Source organism: Cyprinus carpio, chromosome A23, assembly GCF_018340385.1.
Source record: "Cyprinus carpio isolate SPL01 chromosome A23, ASM1834038v1, whole genome shotgun sequence".
Taxonomy (NCBI): domain Eukaryota; kingdom Metazoa; phylum Chordata; class Actinopteri; order Cypriniformes; family Cyprinidae; genus Cyprinus; species Cyprinus carpio.
The window spans coordinates 22,724,684-22,742,102 of NC_056594.1; the positions used below are offsets into that span (position 1 = coordinate 22,724,684).

Below are 17,419 nucleotides of genomic sequence, written 5' to 3' on the forward strand. Positions count from 1 at the left end.
TGTGTGTGTGTGTGTGTGTGTGTGTGTGTGTGTGTGAGAGAGAGAGAGAGATGTGTGTGAGTGTGTGTGTTTTTGTGTGTTTTTTGGAGGTAGTCACATCACTGTTAGACTGACTGGAGTAACGCTCAGCCGGCTAATGAAACTCCAGAGGATGCTGTAAGGGTTTTCAGGCTTCAACAGGTGGCGGGTTTAGGGTTCGAGTCGCAAGCAGCATGAGCGCGGATTGTGCGGGATATTACAACGCGGACAATGTGTTTGTCAGCGGCTTCACGTGCCCCAAACACGACAGCGATGCGCTCGCGATCTTCTGCTGCGGGTTCAATGACGTCAAATACTGCTGCGACGATCCCAACAGCTTTTTCCCTTATGAGTATGGATATATGTGGTGGCTCAGGTAAAACACCGAGATTGTGTGTATTTTATCATGGATCCCTAATTTAAAATAATTATTCTACTGTATATGACATATATTATAGTCACCGTCAAGAAAACGTAGCTAATACTACAAAGTTTTTTTTTTTTTTTTTTTTTTTTTTGGAAGAATAATTGATATTTCGTGAAACTCATCATCGTACATTTTATAAGAATAGTTTAAAAACACTTTATCATCTAATTCACCTAAAGAGCTAAACTAAAGCGCAAAATGTGTTCATTTTCAATCTCCAAAATTTAAATTTGCTCATAATGCATTGCAGGTCATTAAATATTATTTTCTTGAACATATAGGAAGATAAACATTTTCCATTCAACAAAACACAGTGGTTATTTATAATGTCAAGCTCAGAAAAAGACAAATGACAGTACATTAAAAATGCTCATGCTTTATAGGCTATTTCAAGTCTTTCAAGACCATATGATATAACTTGTAAATCTCATCCATGCATGTCTTCATCATCCACAGCATGATTTTCAGAGAAAAATGACTGAATAATGAGACTTGTTCTCTTGATCACACACAGCTTTTGTATGGCTTCAGAAGCCATTGTACTAGTGCATAATAGTGATTTCTTGACAGTGTGAATTCACTTGTTATACGGATAATAAATATTCTGCAAAACAAAGAAAAAGAAAGATAAAGATGAAATGCAGTGTTTCCCAGAGCTACGATGCAAAACAAAACAGATCTTCTCAAGACAAACATTGTTTGAAAAAAAAAAAAAAAAAAAAAACATGGAAAAATTGTAGTGCAAAAGGGAGTGTAGAAAAGGCAGTAAAACAGAGGAAAGTTTTCCCATGAAGCTGAGAAACTGACACTGTATTTTGCTTCTCAGGTAAATTAATCTTGTTTTAAGCATGTTTATATTTTTTAAGAACAGGAATTTTCAGACAGTATGTGCTCTTACCTTAATTAAATACAGTCTTTCCAGTGCAAAGCAAAACACAACAGATCTTCACAAGACAACCTCTTTAAAATTATTTTAAATGTAGGCACGTACACAAAAGGAAAATGAACAGCAAAGAAGAATAAAATATACCCGAGATGTTGAGAAATTGTATAATATAATAAGACTTGTTCATTAAGCCACGGAATGGGTTTAATTGTTGATTGATCAGAGAAAGCGTTACAGGGTAGAACAAGAGTTCTTCATCAAGGTTGATCAGTGCTTATGTGATGTGGTATTAATCTCAGCAAAAAGTTTCAGTTAAGTGGTACGATTACACTCCAGGTCTTAATTTGATTATCACTTTCTGCACAGTAACTTCATAATGATCTCACAAGACTTGAAGAAATGCTCCAGAGCACTGACTGATCGATTAAACTGTACTGAAATGAGTAAATAATTCATGCAAATTGTTGCACTTATCGATGTCAGTAGTTAGAATAAAACGTTTAAGATTCAAGAATTGCATAATTTGTGTACACAGTGCAGATCCATTCATATGTAAATTGTTACAGTAACATTAAAGCTGCAATTTATGTCACAAATGGCAGAAATCTAGTCAAGTCAAGTCAAGTCAAGTCACCTTTATTTATAAAGTGCCTTATACAATACAAATTCTGACGAAGCAGTGTTAAACAGTGTTTTGATAATAGGAAGACAATAGTAAACAGTCACTTTTTCAGTTAAAAAATGTTCGGTTAAGAAATGTGTGGTTCTTGAATATTCTGATGAGGGATGATGATAAGGGCAACAATTTGCATTCATTATAAATATTCATGAATTTCACAATACCTGTTGAGAACATGTCTATTTCACCCCAAAAATCTAATGAAAATGGCAGGATGATGATATTATACAAAAATGAAGCCTGTTTTATGTCCATATTTCTTTTTTTTTTTTTTTTTTTTTTGTATTGTGAAATTAGTTTCATGACAGTTCACCATATCCCCCCTAAATCTTCATGACTTGAATGCAAAATTTCCCATTCTCCAATTGCTATGCAAAACATAGGCCTAATTTCTATTTTTATTTTTGGGTGTAAAATGATCTGAATGCATTTCTGCGAGGCTTCTGTCATGCTTTTTGCTATTAAAAGAGATATTCTTGGTGATACAAGGCTAAAATTATTATTCTGTTTTGTGATATTAATTATTAATGAACAGATGTATTTTTTTTCTCTCATTGTTGGTTAATTATGACTGATTAATGTTGTTTTTTGTGGTTGTTATTTTTATTTGGTTGGATCAAGTCATCTTCATCGCTTTCACAGGGAACTCAATGATGACTCTTTTCTTCATGTTCCACCGTGACATGACATTTAACAGCAGGACATTTCAGAGAAGTCTGTAGGCTCTCTGTAAAGGTGATTCACATATGGGGTTGCTCATGCTGCCCTACTGAAGTTTTATAGAGTTTTAAGAGAGTGTGATGAGGACCTTAAGCTCTGATCCATAGAAATAAAGGTTTGCACTTCTCCCCTCAGGCAGAGGCAACAGATCTCAGTGCACTAGAAATCTTTTTTCCCCCAAGCCATCTCCAGCTTAAACAGCTAACATATGAATCATTACCTGTGTTCTGTAATTATTTTCCGTAAATCATTCTGCATCTTTAATTATTGCCTTTGTCAAATATTATGTAAATATATATGCATATCTCTTTATTTATACAGTTCTATATAGAGTAAAAATGCACAAATTTGTTCATAAATCAATCCACTGTTCCAGATTCATACACATTATTTATTGCTAAGTATTACTAATTTCATTTTATTTTTATTTTATTTTTCTATTTTTTCTGTTCTCATGTCAGATGTGTATGTATGCATGTATGTATGTATGTATAAGGTGCACAAAACTTGTCTATGTAAAAAAAAAAAAAAAAAAAAACACAACAAATTCCTCGTGTGTTTGCGCACACCTGGCGAATAAAGCTAATTCTGATTCTGATTCTGAAATGGACGTCTTCGCAGCGATGACCTAGAAGAACCATTTTTGGGTCCCCAAAGAACCTTGCACTTTCCTCGTGTGTTTGCGCTTTTGCCACTATACCAACTATTGGCCATACAATCCGAACCCCATCCATTTACTTGACATTGGAAATAATTAAGTTACCATTATTTTTTCTTAGTGTAAAGGAGAACATTTTAATAAAGAGCCATTTTCCACCTTTTGCGAAATGGAAAGGTTCAATGGATCTTAAAGCGCTTCACTGCAACCACCCAAATCACCTTAGCATTGTGGCAGCAAGTTTTCTATTGTTCAGAAAATGTGAAAATCTAAGGCTTGCTGGTGCAGAAATTACACACTACACCTTTGATGATCTGGTGCTTGATTTTGAAGATATTACTTTATTGACTTTTGATGTGTTATTATGTGTTTTTATTGGTTGTCTAAATGACCCACCAATGTTGATGGTTGTCTAAATGACCCACCAAAATATTCTGCTTTGTAATCTCATTGAACACAGAGATTTATCTTTTCTCTCACTCATGGCCAATTAAAACCGCCATGGATCTAAATTTCGCTGGTGCAGAAATGACACTTTTCACCTTTAATGAGCAGTTCACTGTTAGTTTGTCTCTTTATTAATTAAGTCTAAATTACCCACTGCAGCTATTTAATTGCAATTTCTCCGCAGGTGAGCTCTGCTGATCAGCAAATTTTACATTCCAAATAATATGAAATAGGGGCGGATCTAGATCCTTTTTAAGTGGGCTTCAGCCCCCCCCCCATCCGTCATCTCAGCCCCAGTGAAACTATAATTAGCTATCTGTACGATAGGACCAGTGCTGCTTCCTCAAGAAAGTTTACCATTCTCACACGTTTTAAGTTTTGTCAATTTAAACATTAAAGTGTTTTTAAGTAGGGATGTAACGATTCAAATATGTGATGTTTCAAATCGGTTGAGATGTTGAACAAATCGTGATTCAGTTAAGGGTAGGAGTTTATATGAATGTATGTCTGAGGGGAACTTACTATCTTTAGAAAAGTTTAAATGGTATTTTTTTCTTTTCATCTTGCCTCTGTAAAATGCACATTAAAGTTCATAAGTGCGCTTTGTATACAGCGGTAACCAAGGAAACGCTTTAAGCGCCACCTGCTGGCAGAGAGTGAATCTGCATCTCGTTCAGCTCGTGTGCTGTTTCTGTTTCATGCAGATATTTTTATGTATAGTTTTATAAAACTGAAGTCAAATCATTCTGTTTTTGCTTCAATTTTTGAATTTCTACACTCTAATTTAGATTAAAAACTGCTCATGTTGCATGTATGCAGCATCTTTTTTTGGATCATGATTAAAATCCAGTGGTTGCCTTTAATTTTAAATGGAAAGAGCACAGACAAATCCTCATTTTTGTTTATATGAAGAGATTTTTTTTGTGTGTGTGTGTGTGTTACTTATTTATTTGATTTTGGGCTTGTTTTGAAATTTCAGTTTAGTTTTGTTATTTACATTTTACATTATATTTCAATTTTGTTATTTAGCAGACACTTTTATCCAAAGCAACTTACAAATGAGGACAATAGAAACAATCAAAACCAATTAAGCCATTCAAGTGCATGACAGCGTGAAAAAGATCTAAATGGGGTACACACATTTAGAAAATATTGGATGTAAGTCAGTATAATGAATCTGTGCATTTCTTATGTTAAAAATGTTTATCAAACAACAAAAGAAAAATAGAGAATCACTCACTGCTCTTGTCTTAACTAAGAAATGTTAACTTCTATAGCTTTATTGGGTATTTGTGTGTATTTACTTCATAGAGTAATAGAGTTTTCACAAGCACCGTTAAGTTTATTTAGGTAATTTGTATCTTTGTATCTAATGGTCTCTCTAGGAAGAGATACAAGAACCGCCCCTGATGTGAACCATCCATTAACATTCATTGATTTATGTAAGAGCTCATTTGCTGTTTTCAAAGCTCAGATTAATTTGCTCTCAAGCATGCAGAAGTGATGCAAAAATTGTTTGCGTTTTTAACCCCATGATCTTGTGGGGGAGGAGAAGAATGTTTCAAGTGAGTTCTTTTAAAGTGGAAAAACATCTAACCAAATAGTTGGAAGTAATGAATGTCTTTTATTCCAATCACATAATGGGTTTTTTGAAGTCAGAAATATGCAAATGTGTTTTGTGTGTGTATGTGTGTGGAAAAACAGATATGCTTTTACTAGATATCTTTTCTGTTCAGCATTAGTGGCCAACATCATAACTAAAACATACATGTCTGACTCATTATATATACATATAAGTTAGATACGTAGACAGATACAGATAGATCTGTTTCTTCTAGAATATTTAAAATAAAAAATATTTTATAATATATATATATGTATATACAGTACATATTATATATTATTATATACAGTATATATTCAAACACCATTTTGAAATCTAAATGCAATAATAATAATGATGAAGGCACGACGAAGATAATAGAAACAAATCCTTTTAAACCACAGAGCGAAGAAGGTCTCACACACAGGGTAACCAACAATATCAGACAACATAAGGAACAGAACATGGAGTAATTATACTCACTCAAACAAGGGTCTAATCACTAGATAAATAGAACACAGGTGAACAGAATGAACTAATCAACACATCATGGTGACATGAATAGGAAAAAAAACTGCTCTTTTCAATTCATTTCATTGGGCATTTGATATCAACATGATCCACATGTAAACTGTTTAATCTCTCTCTTTTTTCTGTCTCTTTTCTTTAGTTTGGGAGCCCTGGTTGGTTTATCTATAGCTGCTGTGGTGCTGTTAGCATTCATTATCACTATTTGTGTGCTTTGCTACCTGTTCATCGCCACTAAACCACGAGGGCTGGACAACGGGCTGCCTTTACGAGCACCAGGTATGAAAACAGCTTCAACAAAAGATTAATTTCTACATAAGAACACATCTTCAGAGGAAAGTCCTTGAGTTCCAGGAGAGGAGCTCAGGACTTAAATATCACACTTAGTATATTTTTAAAACCTTTGATGTGAGCCTGTTTGATGAGAGTTTGCTTTATTTGGTAAATGACATTTGCATTTAGTCTTTTACTAGCAGTATTACACTCAATTAAATTACTGACAGTGTTTGTTCATGACAGGTGTTTTGCCCTTGAATAAAGTATGCACTGTATCAATATATATATATATATATATATATATATATATATATATATATATATATATATATATATATATATATATATATAAATTATTTTGTGCACATTATCATCAACCTAATTTACATTTGCTAAAATTGATATTCCATTCAACTCAAAGTAATTTGTACTAAAGTTAATTAATTAATATGCCAAAATATTGACACAAGTTTACAGATATGTTTGCCAAAAACTAAAGCAGAAAAAAAATGTATAAATTGTGTGAGAAAAAAGAAAGTGACTTTTTCTCACACAAGTTATAACAACTTCTTCCTGATTGTGTTTTTTTTTTTTATAAATTGTGTATTGTGGCAATTTTCACTCAGAAACTGAGGTGCATGAGCTCAGATCAATGAGGTCCACAATCAGTCATTTCCAAAATAAAATACAAAACCTGTGCTAACCAAAAGATGTTGATAAAAAGATTGATTCATTAACACATCCCTTCACAACGATGTCTTTCCCTCATAATTTAAACAGGCTCAGATAACCTCACTACATAAGAAACACACTCTTAACCCAGCACTTTTAGAGAACTACAGAATGGTATCCCTTCTTCCATTCATTGCAAAAACACTTGAACCACCAGAATCTCCTGTCAACCCTATTAGCCAAGGGCATCTCAGGAACACTCCAGTGGTTTGAGTCTTACCTCTCAGATAGGTCCTTCAAGGCAACTTGGAGGGGTAAGGTGTCCAAGTCACAACATCTAGCTACTGTGGTGCCTCAGGGCTCAGTTCTTGGACCACTTCTCTTCTCTGTGTACATGGCATCACTAGGTTCTGTCATTCAGAAAAGTGGCTTTTCATATCACTGCTATGCTGATGACACTTAACTCTACCTCTCTTTCCATCCTGATGATCCGACCATAGCTGCTTGCATCCCAGTATGTATAACCATACATTTCTTGCTGGATGAATGACCATCACCTTCAACTCAACATTGCCAAGACAGAACTGCTTGTGGTTTCAGCAAAACCATCACTTCATCACAATTTCACCATCCAGCTAGGCGCATCAACCATAACTCTTTCAAAGACAGCCAGGAACCTTGGAGTTGTGATTTATGATCGGCTGAATTTCACAGACCACATTGCTAAAACTGGCCAGTCCTGCAGATTTGTTTGGCACAACAGTGGGAAAATCAGGCCCTTTCTATCGGAATATGCTACACAACTCCTTGTTCAAGCTTTTCTTTTGTCCAGGCAAGTTCTATCAAACCTCTACAACTAGTCCAGAATGCTTCTGCAAGATTAGTCTTTAAAGAGCCGAAAAGAGCATGCCACACCTCTGTTCATCTATTTGTACTGGCTACCAATAGCTGCTTGCAAAAAATTCAAGGCATTGATGTTTGCCCACAAAACAACCACTGGCTCTGCACCCCATTACCGTTACTTTTTTTTTTTTTTTTTTTTTTTTTTTTTACTGGATTTAACTGTTCCCTCGAGGTGGAATGACCTGCCAAATTCAGTTTGAGTAGCTGAGTCCTTATCCATCCACACTTGACCCTCTAACACTAGCCTACTCTATCTAATTGTTTTCTTTTTATTTATTATAAAGAATGACCCTCTAACACACGGATGGCCAAAATCATTCCTGGAGGGCCGGTGTCCTGCAGAGTTTAGATCCATCCCCAGTTAGACACACCTGAAACAGCTAATCAAGCTCTTAACAGGCATACTAGAATCCTCCAGGCAGGTGTGTTGAGGCAGGTTGGAGCTAAACTCTGCAGGACATCGGCCCTCCAGGACCGAGTTTGGGCACCCCTGCTCTAACACTAGCATTCTCTATTATTTTTCTGTTCTAATTGTTATTTTTATTTATAATTAAAAATATACATTGCTATGTGTACAGCGTACGATTAACCAAGACTTGTCACAGCACTTACATATTATTGCTCTTTTGTTGGTTTTGATTGCTTCGATTGTCCTCGTTTGTAAGTCGCTTTGAATAAAAGCATCTGCTAAAAGACTAAATGTAAATGTAAGATTTGGTGATAATACATCACAAGACATTCACACTGCCCACCATTTTTGACCGTGACCAAGTAAACGATTTTCAGCACAGCACAAAAGTTAAGCAGATTTCCCCCCAATTATTTAGTTTATAACAGATCATTAAATAGATGACAAATTTATTTCTGGATAATTAAGTTTTATAAAACTTCCCCACTTGATGCTTAAGTGCTTTAAAGGACCTCTGGTTATGTCACAATGCAAAGAAATCTTAATGGTCCAAAAACCAGGCTTCATGTTCATAACACAGATTTCTTTCTTTTGATTTTGAGGTTAAATGTGACCCATCTTGTACGCACACTTAGTTACACAGGGTTCAGAATCCATGCACTTAATGCAAGTCTATATAAAAAATATGCATTATAACTAGGGCTGTGCAATTAATCACATGCGATTGTCATGCACATCTCATCAGTAAAGCCAATTCCGTGATTAGTAGTAAATATATCTTGTTCATTATCGCAGATCAAATCGCCTGCGATAATGAACGCGATATTGCATAGCTTGTCAGTGATCTACAGCTCTGTATATTAAATGCCACTCCATCTGAAAGCAGGTGATGCAGATTTATTACTAATCACTGAACCGGCTTTACTGAGGAGATGCGGTGTTTAGATTGGGGTGATATGGATTGAATGTGGTTTGATTTTTAATTGCTATTTATAATGCTTGACTGGCAAAAGGTCAAGATTTGAAAGAAAAAATTAAAAGATTCGGAGATGGAGATTTAATGAGACAATCAGATGACATTCAGTTCTTTGTGTTAAGGAGTAATGTTCACTTAAGATTCAAATGGTCATAATTACTTATGCTAGCTCATTAACACGTACTTGAGAACATGTTTCTCTACTCTGTCAAAATTAAGTGTCTACTCATGATAACTACACAAATTATAAGAGTGAGAGATTTAGAGAGCCCAATACTGTACAACATGACAACAAGCTGAAAACAGACTGTAGCATGATGAAGCACATTAGCATAAATGGCCTGTAATTTATCAGTAATCAAACATAAGATGTTCATAAAATGCTTCATACTGAATGGCCTGGTTTCAAAGACAAGGCTTAGGTTAAACCAGGATTAGGCCATAGTTCAATTAGGACATTTATGTAGCTTTTATAAATGTGCCTTAGATAAAAACACTACTGATGTGCATTTTGAGACAAATCAATGGCACTGACATATTTTAAGGTCAGTCAGTGCAAGTTTCTTTCAGTCAAAACAGCCCAGACATGCGTTTTAGTCTGGGACTTGGCTTATGCCTTGTCTGTGTATAAGTGCCAAACAGATTAATCTCAAATGAACAAATGAATATATATATATGTATACATATATATATATATATATATATATAGTGGGTACGGGTGAACAAATGAATATATATATATGTATACACAGTGGGTACGGAAAGTATTCAGACTTGTCAAATTTTGTTTTTCACTCTTTGTAAAAAATTGTTGATTAATGAATTTTGTGTTAGCAATCAATGTAAACACTCTCACTTAAACAGATAAACAAGTCAAATGTATTGATCTCATTGTGATTCAGCACAAGAGAAAAATCCTTTTGTTTTGCCATCTCTTTATTACTCTTTATCATTATGACAATATAAATGGCTCTTATTTGATCTTAAATGTCAACTTAATTAGGTGATCTGATGAAGAGCTGGTGTGCTCAAAATGACTCTGTGTAAATGTCTACACTTTTGGTGTCATGGTGTGCTGACTTCCTCTCATTTTTCTGCTTCAAGTTATTTTTGTCTGAGCACCCACTTTAAGCAATTTGTCAGTGATGTGTGTGCTTGTTTTGTGTTTGCTTAATTAACTCTTTACAAACCAACTCATTTTACAATTATCCCAATATTTTTCTGCACATTTTCGTCTGTAATCCAAACTCATGAAAAACATGCAAGAAGTACATAGAATTGTGTTTCAAGTAATACAAATTAAAATTCATGTCAGTACAACAGATATAACCATGATGTATGCACTATTTTAAGAAATAATTATTTATATAAATATATATATATATATATATATATATATATATATATATACATACATATATATATATATACACACACACAGTGGGTACGGAAAGTATTCAGACCCCCTTAAATTTTTCACTGTTTGTTATATTGCAGCCATTTGCTAAAATCATCAAGTTCATTTTTTTCCTCATTAATGTACACAAAGCACCCCATATTGACAGAAAAACACAGAACTGTTGACATTTTTGCAGAAAACTTAAAAAAGAAAAACTGAAATATCACATGGTCCTAAGTATTCAGACCTTTTGCTGTGACACTCATATATTTAACTCAGGTGCTGTCCATTTCTTCTGATCATCCTTGAGATGGTTCTCGTTTGGGCAAGACCAAGATATAACTTTTTGGCCTTAACTCTAAGCGGTATGTGTGGAGAAAACCAGGCACTGCTCATCACCTGTCCAATACAGTCCCAACAGTGAAGCATGGTGTTGGCAGCATCATGCTGTGGGGGTGTTTTTCACCCTACATCTCAAACAAATGCAGAAATGTTATGGTGACTTAATGGCAGTTTTTGCCCAATGGACAATAAAAAGTCCCACAAACTTGCATTGCAGAGACTTTATGGTGACTTTATGGGCTTTATTTTGACTTAAACCAATAAGAAACCACATACACTGTTGGAAATCCTAATCCTAAACCTACACCTCAACCCATTACAAATGAACTTTTAAAACATACACCGCAAAACAATCCTTCATTCAGCTAGAGAATGAGAGGACGAGGACGGTCTCACTGCCTCCGTTTATCCTGGTCTTTCCCACACCGTTCTGTCTGTGACACAAATAATTAATGTCATGTCATCTGCAGTGTCACCTCTTCCCGTGGCCTTTAGCGTCTCGTGTTTTCTTCTTCTCAAACCCTGCAAAAAGACCCTTTTTGTTATTTTACAGAGACCCCATGACGCTTTTTTTGTTTTCAGGATGAAAAGAGGGGATCTAGAAATCAATGTGTAAAGGTATTGCCATGGGTGTTTTTCTTTTCTTTCATATTTTCATCTCTCTGCCTCCTCTGACCTTTTTTGTCTTCCACAATAACTTGAGTTTCTGATTTAAGCAGATAATGCAACTCCTGTGAAATACGGTGTCATGGTTAATAGATGGGTTTTTCGTTAGTTTCCATTTAGAGAATGACCATTCACCTCATCTACACACCACATTTAATTAAAGTTTATTTTACAGAGTTAAATTTATTTCATCAGTAATTTACTCCTTTTATCTTCTGTATCTAAAGTTAAAAGCTGCCACTGGAGCGATACCTTTTCAAAAGGTACTAAAATGCACCATTTACTAAAATGTACCATTTAGACACTAATATGTACTTTTTAAGGTACTAATATGCATTAAATAAAAAACTGTACGTTTTGAAAAGGTACCAACTGTGCCTTTTTTTCAGAGAGTGTTACTTGAAGACAAAATCACCTCTTGTATTATGTTTCTGGGTTTTGAATTTTAAGTATTTGTTAGAATACTTGTTTTTTGTGTGATATTTATCCCCAATCTAGTGCTGCTGCAATTTCAAAAGGAGGTGGCTGAAATCTCTCCAGCGATTGCTGATGTAGTTGCATTTTGGATGGAGTCAAACTTGTGTGGTGTATGTGGCCTGAATAAGCAGATGCATTAATACAGTTGGTTTCTTTTTTTTACTTGAGCGCATTTGCATTTGGTCTTTTCCTGATATAACTATCAAAAATATGTTCTGAGAACGTTTTGCTAATGTTCCCATTAAGTAATGAAAATGTTGTTTCTGAATGTTCTCTGAACTTTTTAAGTGGTTTAAAAACATTTTTCTTAATTATGCGAACTTTAGAGAAAACATTAATGGAATGTTCAATTTTATAATTTTACAATTTAAATTTCAACAACGTATAAATAAATATATAAATTTGTGCTAGCATTTTGCAAACAATATTAAAGAACAAACAACTTTGAACAAACATTCTATTAATGTTACTGGAAGAATGTTATTTATTCTATATACAGTATATAGAATGTACATTTTATTATTTTGTCTGTTCTAAAGCAAGTACTAATGTTTAAAAAAAGTTTCAGAAAAAAATCCATAAACGATATAAATTTTATATATATATATATATATATATATATATATATATATATATATATATATATATACACATACATACATACATACATACATACATACATACACATGTGTATGTACAGTATATGTATACATATGCATATCTATCTATCTAGAGAGAGAGAGAGAGAGACAGAGAAAGAGAGAGCGGCAAAGTCCTCAAAGTTTGGTGTCACCGCAGGAATATATTGCTTTAGAAAAACAAGTGATTTATACACTTTTTCATATTTTATTTTGTAATATTGGCATTGTTTTATTTTTGTACTACAATTTTTTTTTTTTTAATTATCCAGTATTTTGAGGAGTTTTACCTTTAATTTGTATTGAGGGACTAATCTGGTAAATTTAAGATATAAATAATATTACTAAAACTATACTTTTTATTCTTATTCCCTCATCGTTTTCACTTTTTATGCAGTCTCTTAAATCAAAGCGACCTTTCATTGCTTAACAGTGTGCATTCGTAGCATCAGTCTTTCTAAAGCTAACCCCTTAAGGATTCGAGGCAGTGAAGTATGTATTGTACAAGATTACCTGTTAAACTAAAAAAAACATAAAGGTTAAAGATACAGTGAACATCAAAGACGTTCCTCCCAGTCATTTATGAGAGTCTGCACTGCAAAGCGATCAATTGTGCTCGAACAGGAGTCTTTACGTAACACTACAGAGACGAGCAGAATACTTGACAGCCTGTTTCTCCTCAGAGAGATTTACTCGACTGCAAAAACAGCACGGCATTTGCATCTCTTCTGTTTAGCAGGTGCTTTTATGCAAAGCGACTTTCAAATTAGAACAATACAAGTAGAAGGGATTCACCCAAGGAAGAAAGCGGTGCAAGCAGCTGTCACATGACATCATTATTTTGCATATTTAATTCTGATTTGCATCCCAGTGTCAAAGCTTTGGCAGTTGGATTATAATGAATGGCATACTATTCTTTATATATTATATTGTATATAATTTTATTCATTTTTATTTTAGTTTTAGTTAATTTAGTACATCATATATATATATATATATACATATATATATATATACACACACATACATACACACACACACACACACACACACACACACACACACACACACACACATATATATATATATATATATATATATATATATATATATATATATATATATTACAAAAATATTAATAGTGTATGCTATTCCAAGTTCAGCCAATGAGTCCAGGAGATGACAAACTGGAGTTTTATATTATAATAAATTAACATTATATTATTTATCGCAGTTTACGTTCATTCATCACATTTAAAATGTGTATGCTCTGTTGCATACTGCCAAAATAAAATGAATAGTGCATTTTTTTTTATGCAAGTCTGTGCTGTTTTTACCCATTTTTATATTTCTGTTAATATTTCAAGAGTACTTTTGAGGACATTTATTGAGCTGTTCTCTTGCATGAAATGACAAAAAACATCTCATTTGTCCTTTCTCAGCACTCAACAGATATGGATTTGAATCGATGTACTGATCCGTGAGAGCTTGAGGAGTCACTTTGTCTTGAAGATTTCATAATAAATCATTGTTCTGTAGCTCAGGGTGCCATTGATCAAACATGCTTAGATAGTTCATTCAGTATCTCAATATCTCAATAACTCATCTAATAGCACAGATAACTCATTTTATTTAGTCATGTTCTTGTTTTTATTACAAATGATAAAGCCTTGCAAATAAGGTCCTGCTAGCATGCATGGCAATATTTGAGCATATAAATATTAAAAGGCAATTTCACCTTGTACGTCTTGTATTATAAATTCTGAAATGTCCCATGAGAGCTGTGCAACAAGCTCTTGATAATGCATCATAATGCCAAGATACATATTTAACATAAAAAACTGTTCCCGGAACTCACACTGGGAAAATATCACGCTGAGTCTTTATAAGGTGTTGCTATAGTTCATAAATGTTCTCAGTGTGAGATTTCTCCATGCAGTATTGAAGGCTTTTATGTCTCAGTGTGTGTGTTTTATCTTTATAAGCTGTGACGTCTTTGAAAATGAAAGTCTTTTTTTTTTTTAAATTCTTTTTTTTTTTTTTGTTTTATTTTTGGTTTTTTTGAGTTGTTTTTTTTTATTGAGATTTTTTTGCTTATTAAAATTTTTAATCATTATTTGATATTAAATTATTATATAAATATTAAAAAACTAAAACAAAAATGGTGCCTTGGTAACTAACTGAAAATTAGTTGCAGTACTAAAATGACTAAAACTAAAATAAAAATATATTAATAAATTAGAATTAAAATAAAATATTTAAAATTTAAAAATAAAAGCTAATTATATAAATAATATATAAGTCTATAAAAATCTGAACCAAAAATTCCGAAATTTTGTCTTGGCAACTAACTGAAATTAAGGTGAAGTACTAAAATTAAGTTAAATAGCTAAATAGAAATATATATATAAAAAAATAAAATAAAATAAAATAAAAAAGACAAGCTTTAATTATTAAAACTTAAACTAAAATTAAAATGCAATTCAAAATATTAAATATTAAATATAATACTATTCAAAAGGACAAAACCACAATGCAATTATTACAACTTAAATCAAAATTAAAATAATTAAAAATATTACATAAATACTAAAATGGAATATAAAAAACTGAAACAAAAATGTAAAATTTTAACTTGACAACCAACTGAAAAAATAAAGTACCAAAATTACTGAAACAAAAAAAATGACAAAGCACAAAGCTTAATTATTAAAACATAAAATTAAAAATAAACAAATAAATAAAAGCAAATTCTAAAAATAAATAAATAATGAAATGGTGTACAATAATAAAACTGGTCTTAAATCGAAAATCCCTTTTCACAAGGAATTAACAGATTTGTTTGACACATCCATGCGTGCTATTTTTATAGTGTGTGTATTTTTATACATCCTTCAGTATTTTCAATGCATCCTTGTAGACTCGTATTTACCAGTGAGTTTTGCAAAGATAAGCAGCAGAAAACTCTTCATAAAAATGTCTAATGTTTTCTGTTGTGTGTTTCTCAGGAACTGGGCCCAGTCCTCAGGAGGGTCCGAGTCCACTGAGCGCCCCGTCGGGACCGCAGGGTTTCCGCAAACATTTCCTAAGGGGAAAACTAGACTGTGACAACCAGCCTCCTGACCCGGACCGCCTGTTCCAGCGCTGCTTCATGGCTACGGTCACCACCATCAACGTTGAAGGACCTTCATAAAGCCCTGGAGCTGCAAATATGACATGAACAACATTACCCAGGAGTCTTTTCATCGGCTTTATCCAACCATCATGTGACTGATGTAACATTTTGAACCATAGAAAGAGTGTGGATTTGAAATCTGCCCCGTTTTGGCCTCAACAAACTCTGTTTTTGGAGACTGAAATTAATTGGGAATTGCCATAACATTACAAATCCTCTTTGTTTGCGTTTTTGATGCAAGAAACATTAAAGAGTTTATATTCATCAGGACTTCAGCTCTTTGAGACTCTGTAGGCTGAACCAAAGACAGAACTGAACTCAATCAAAGAGTTTGTTGTTCCCGAATCCCAGCCGTACTTCTTTCTCTCAAACAAGGTTTACAAAGCGATTACACATATGTTGTCGATGACTTGAAAACAGCTTTGAGCTCTGTTTGATCCATTAAGTGATTGCCATACTGCAAGAATCAAAAGTTGAAGTGTTTTTAATTTGCTCTTCTGCTTTTGTTGCCAGTTGTGGTCATACCATTAAATCACGTTGGGTTTTTTTTTCTTAAAAGGCACTTTTCACAAACAAGCCCCATTACTTATTTTAAAGCCAATATAAAAATCTTACTTTGTGTAGAGAGAGAAATATGAAATATCTTATAAAATAGTATCTGACCTAAAATGAACATGGCATGAAAGTATAAGTATATACATCTTTTTTTTTTTAAATCAATAACTACAAACAAGAACTTGGTCCAAACTAACTACTTCCTACTATGTGATGTTCACATTTTTATTTGTTGTTTATATATATATCTCCCTTGCTCGATTCTGACATTTAACAAATGCAAAACTATGTTAATATTTATTGATCTAAAACAGAAAAAGTTTACTCTGATTTTAATGTATGACAGTAAAGAAATAAAAGTTGTGTTTTTTTTTTTTTTTCTGAAGTGTATGCAAATATCTGGTTTCAACTCTCTCTCTCTCTCTCTCTCTCTCTCTCTCTCTCTCTATCTCTCTCTCTCTATCTATATATATATATATATATATATATATATATATATTAAATTCATATGTTTTTGTTTAATTGTCAGAATTTGTCACTTTAAAACTGTATTTTCAGAACAGGGTACAGAAAATGCAGACAAAGTTAGAATAAGTTGACAAACTACATTTTCTAAAGGTTAAATACCTCTTTTGTCAAAAAAGAGCGGTGATTGACTTCTTTTTTTTTAATAATTGTAAGCCTTATTTTTAACTCTGTATTAATGCAAATCAATCATTAAGATGTCTATTGTCTCAATAATAATTTTTTTTTTTTTTTTATTGAGTATTTATTTTCTACAAACTGTTGCTGTGGTCGTACTCTTTCAAAAGCTACCAGTATATACATTTTTAGGTACCAACATGTACTTTTAAATTTCTAATATTATCATTTAGAGGTAAGGCGCAAAATTTTACCTTTTTGAGTGCTCTCATAAAAAAAGGTACAGAAGCTGTTACTGGGGCAGTACCCTTTAGAATGGTACA

At 33.2% G+C, this 17,419-nt stretch overlaps 1 protein-coding gene across 1 annotated transcript; it reads left to right on the forward strand.

The window, feature by feature from the left end:
- The first annotated feature begins 95 nt into the window (after nt 1-95).
- On the forward strand, nt 96-16,832 carry LOC109101788 (protein shisa-like-2A). The gene is made up of 3 exons (XM_042713634.1): nt 96-394; nt 6,109-6,245; nt 15,733-16,832. Exons 1-3 carry the CDS (start codon nt 213-215, stop codon nt 15,915-15,917), a joined length of 504 nt encoding a protein of 167 aa, XP_042569568.1. The 5' UTR covers nt 96-212; the 3' UTR covers nt 15,918-16,832.
- The last annotated feature ends 587 nt before the right edge of the window (nt 16,833-17,419 follow it).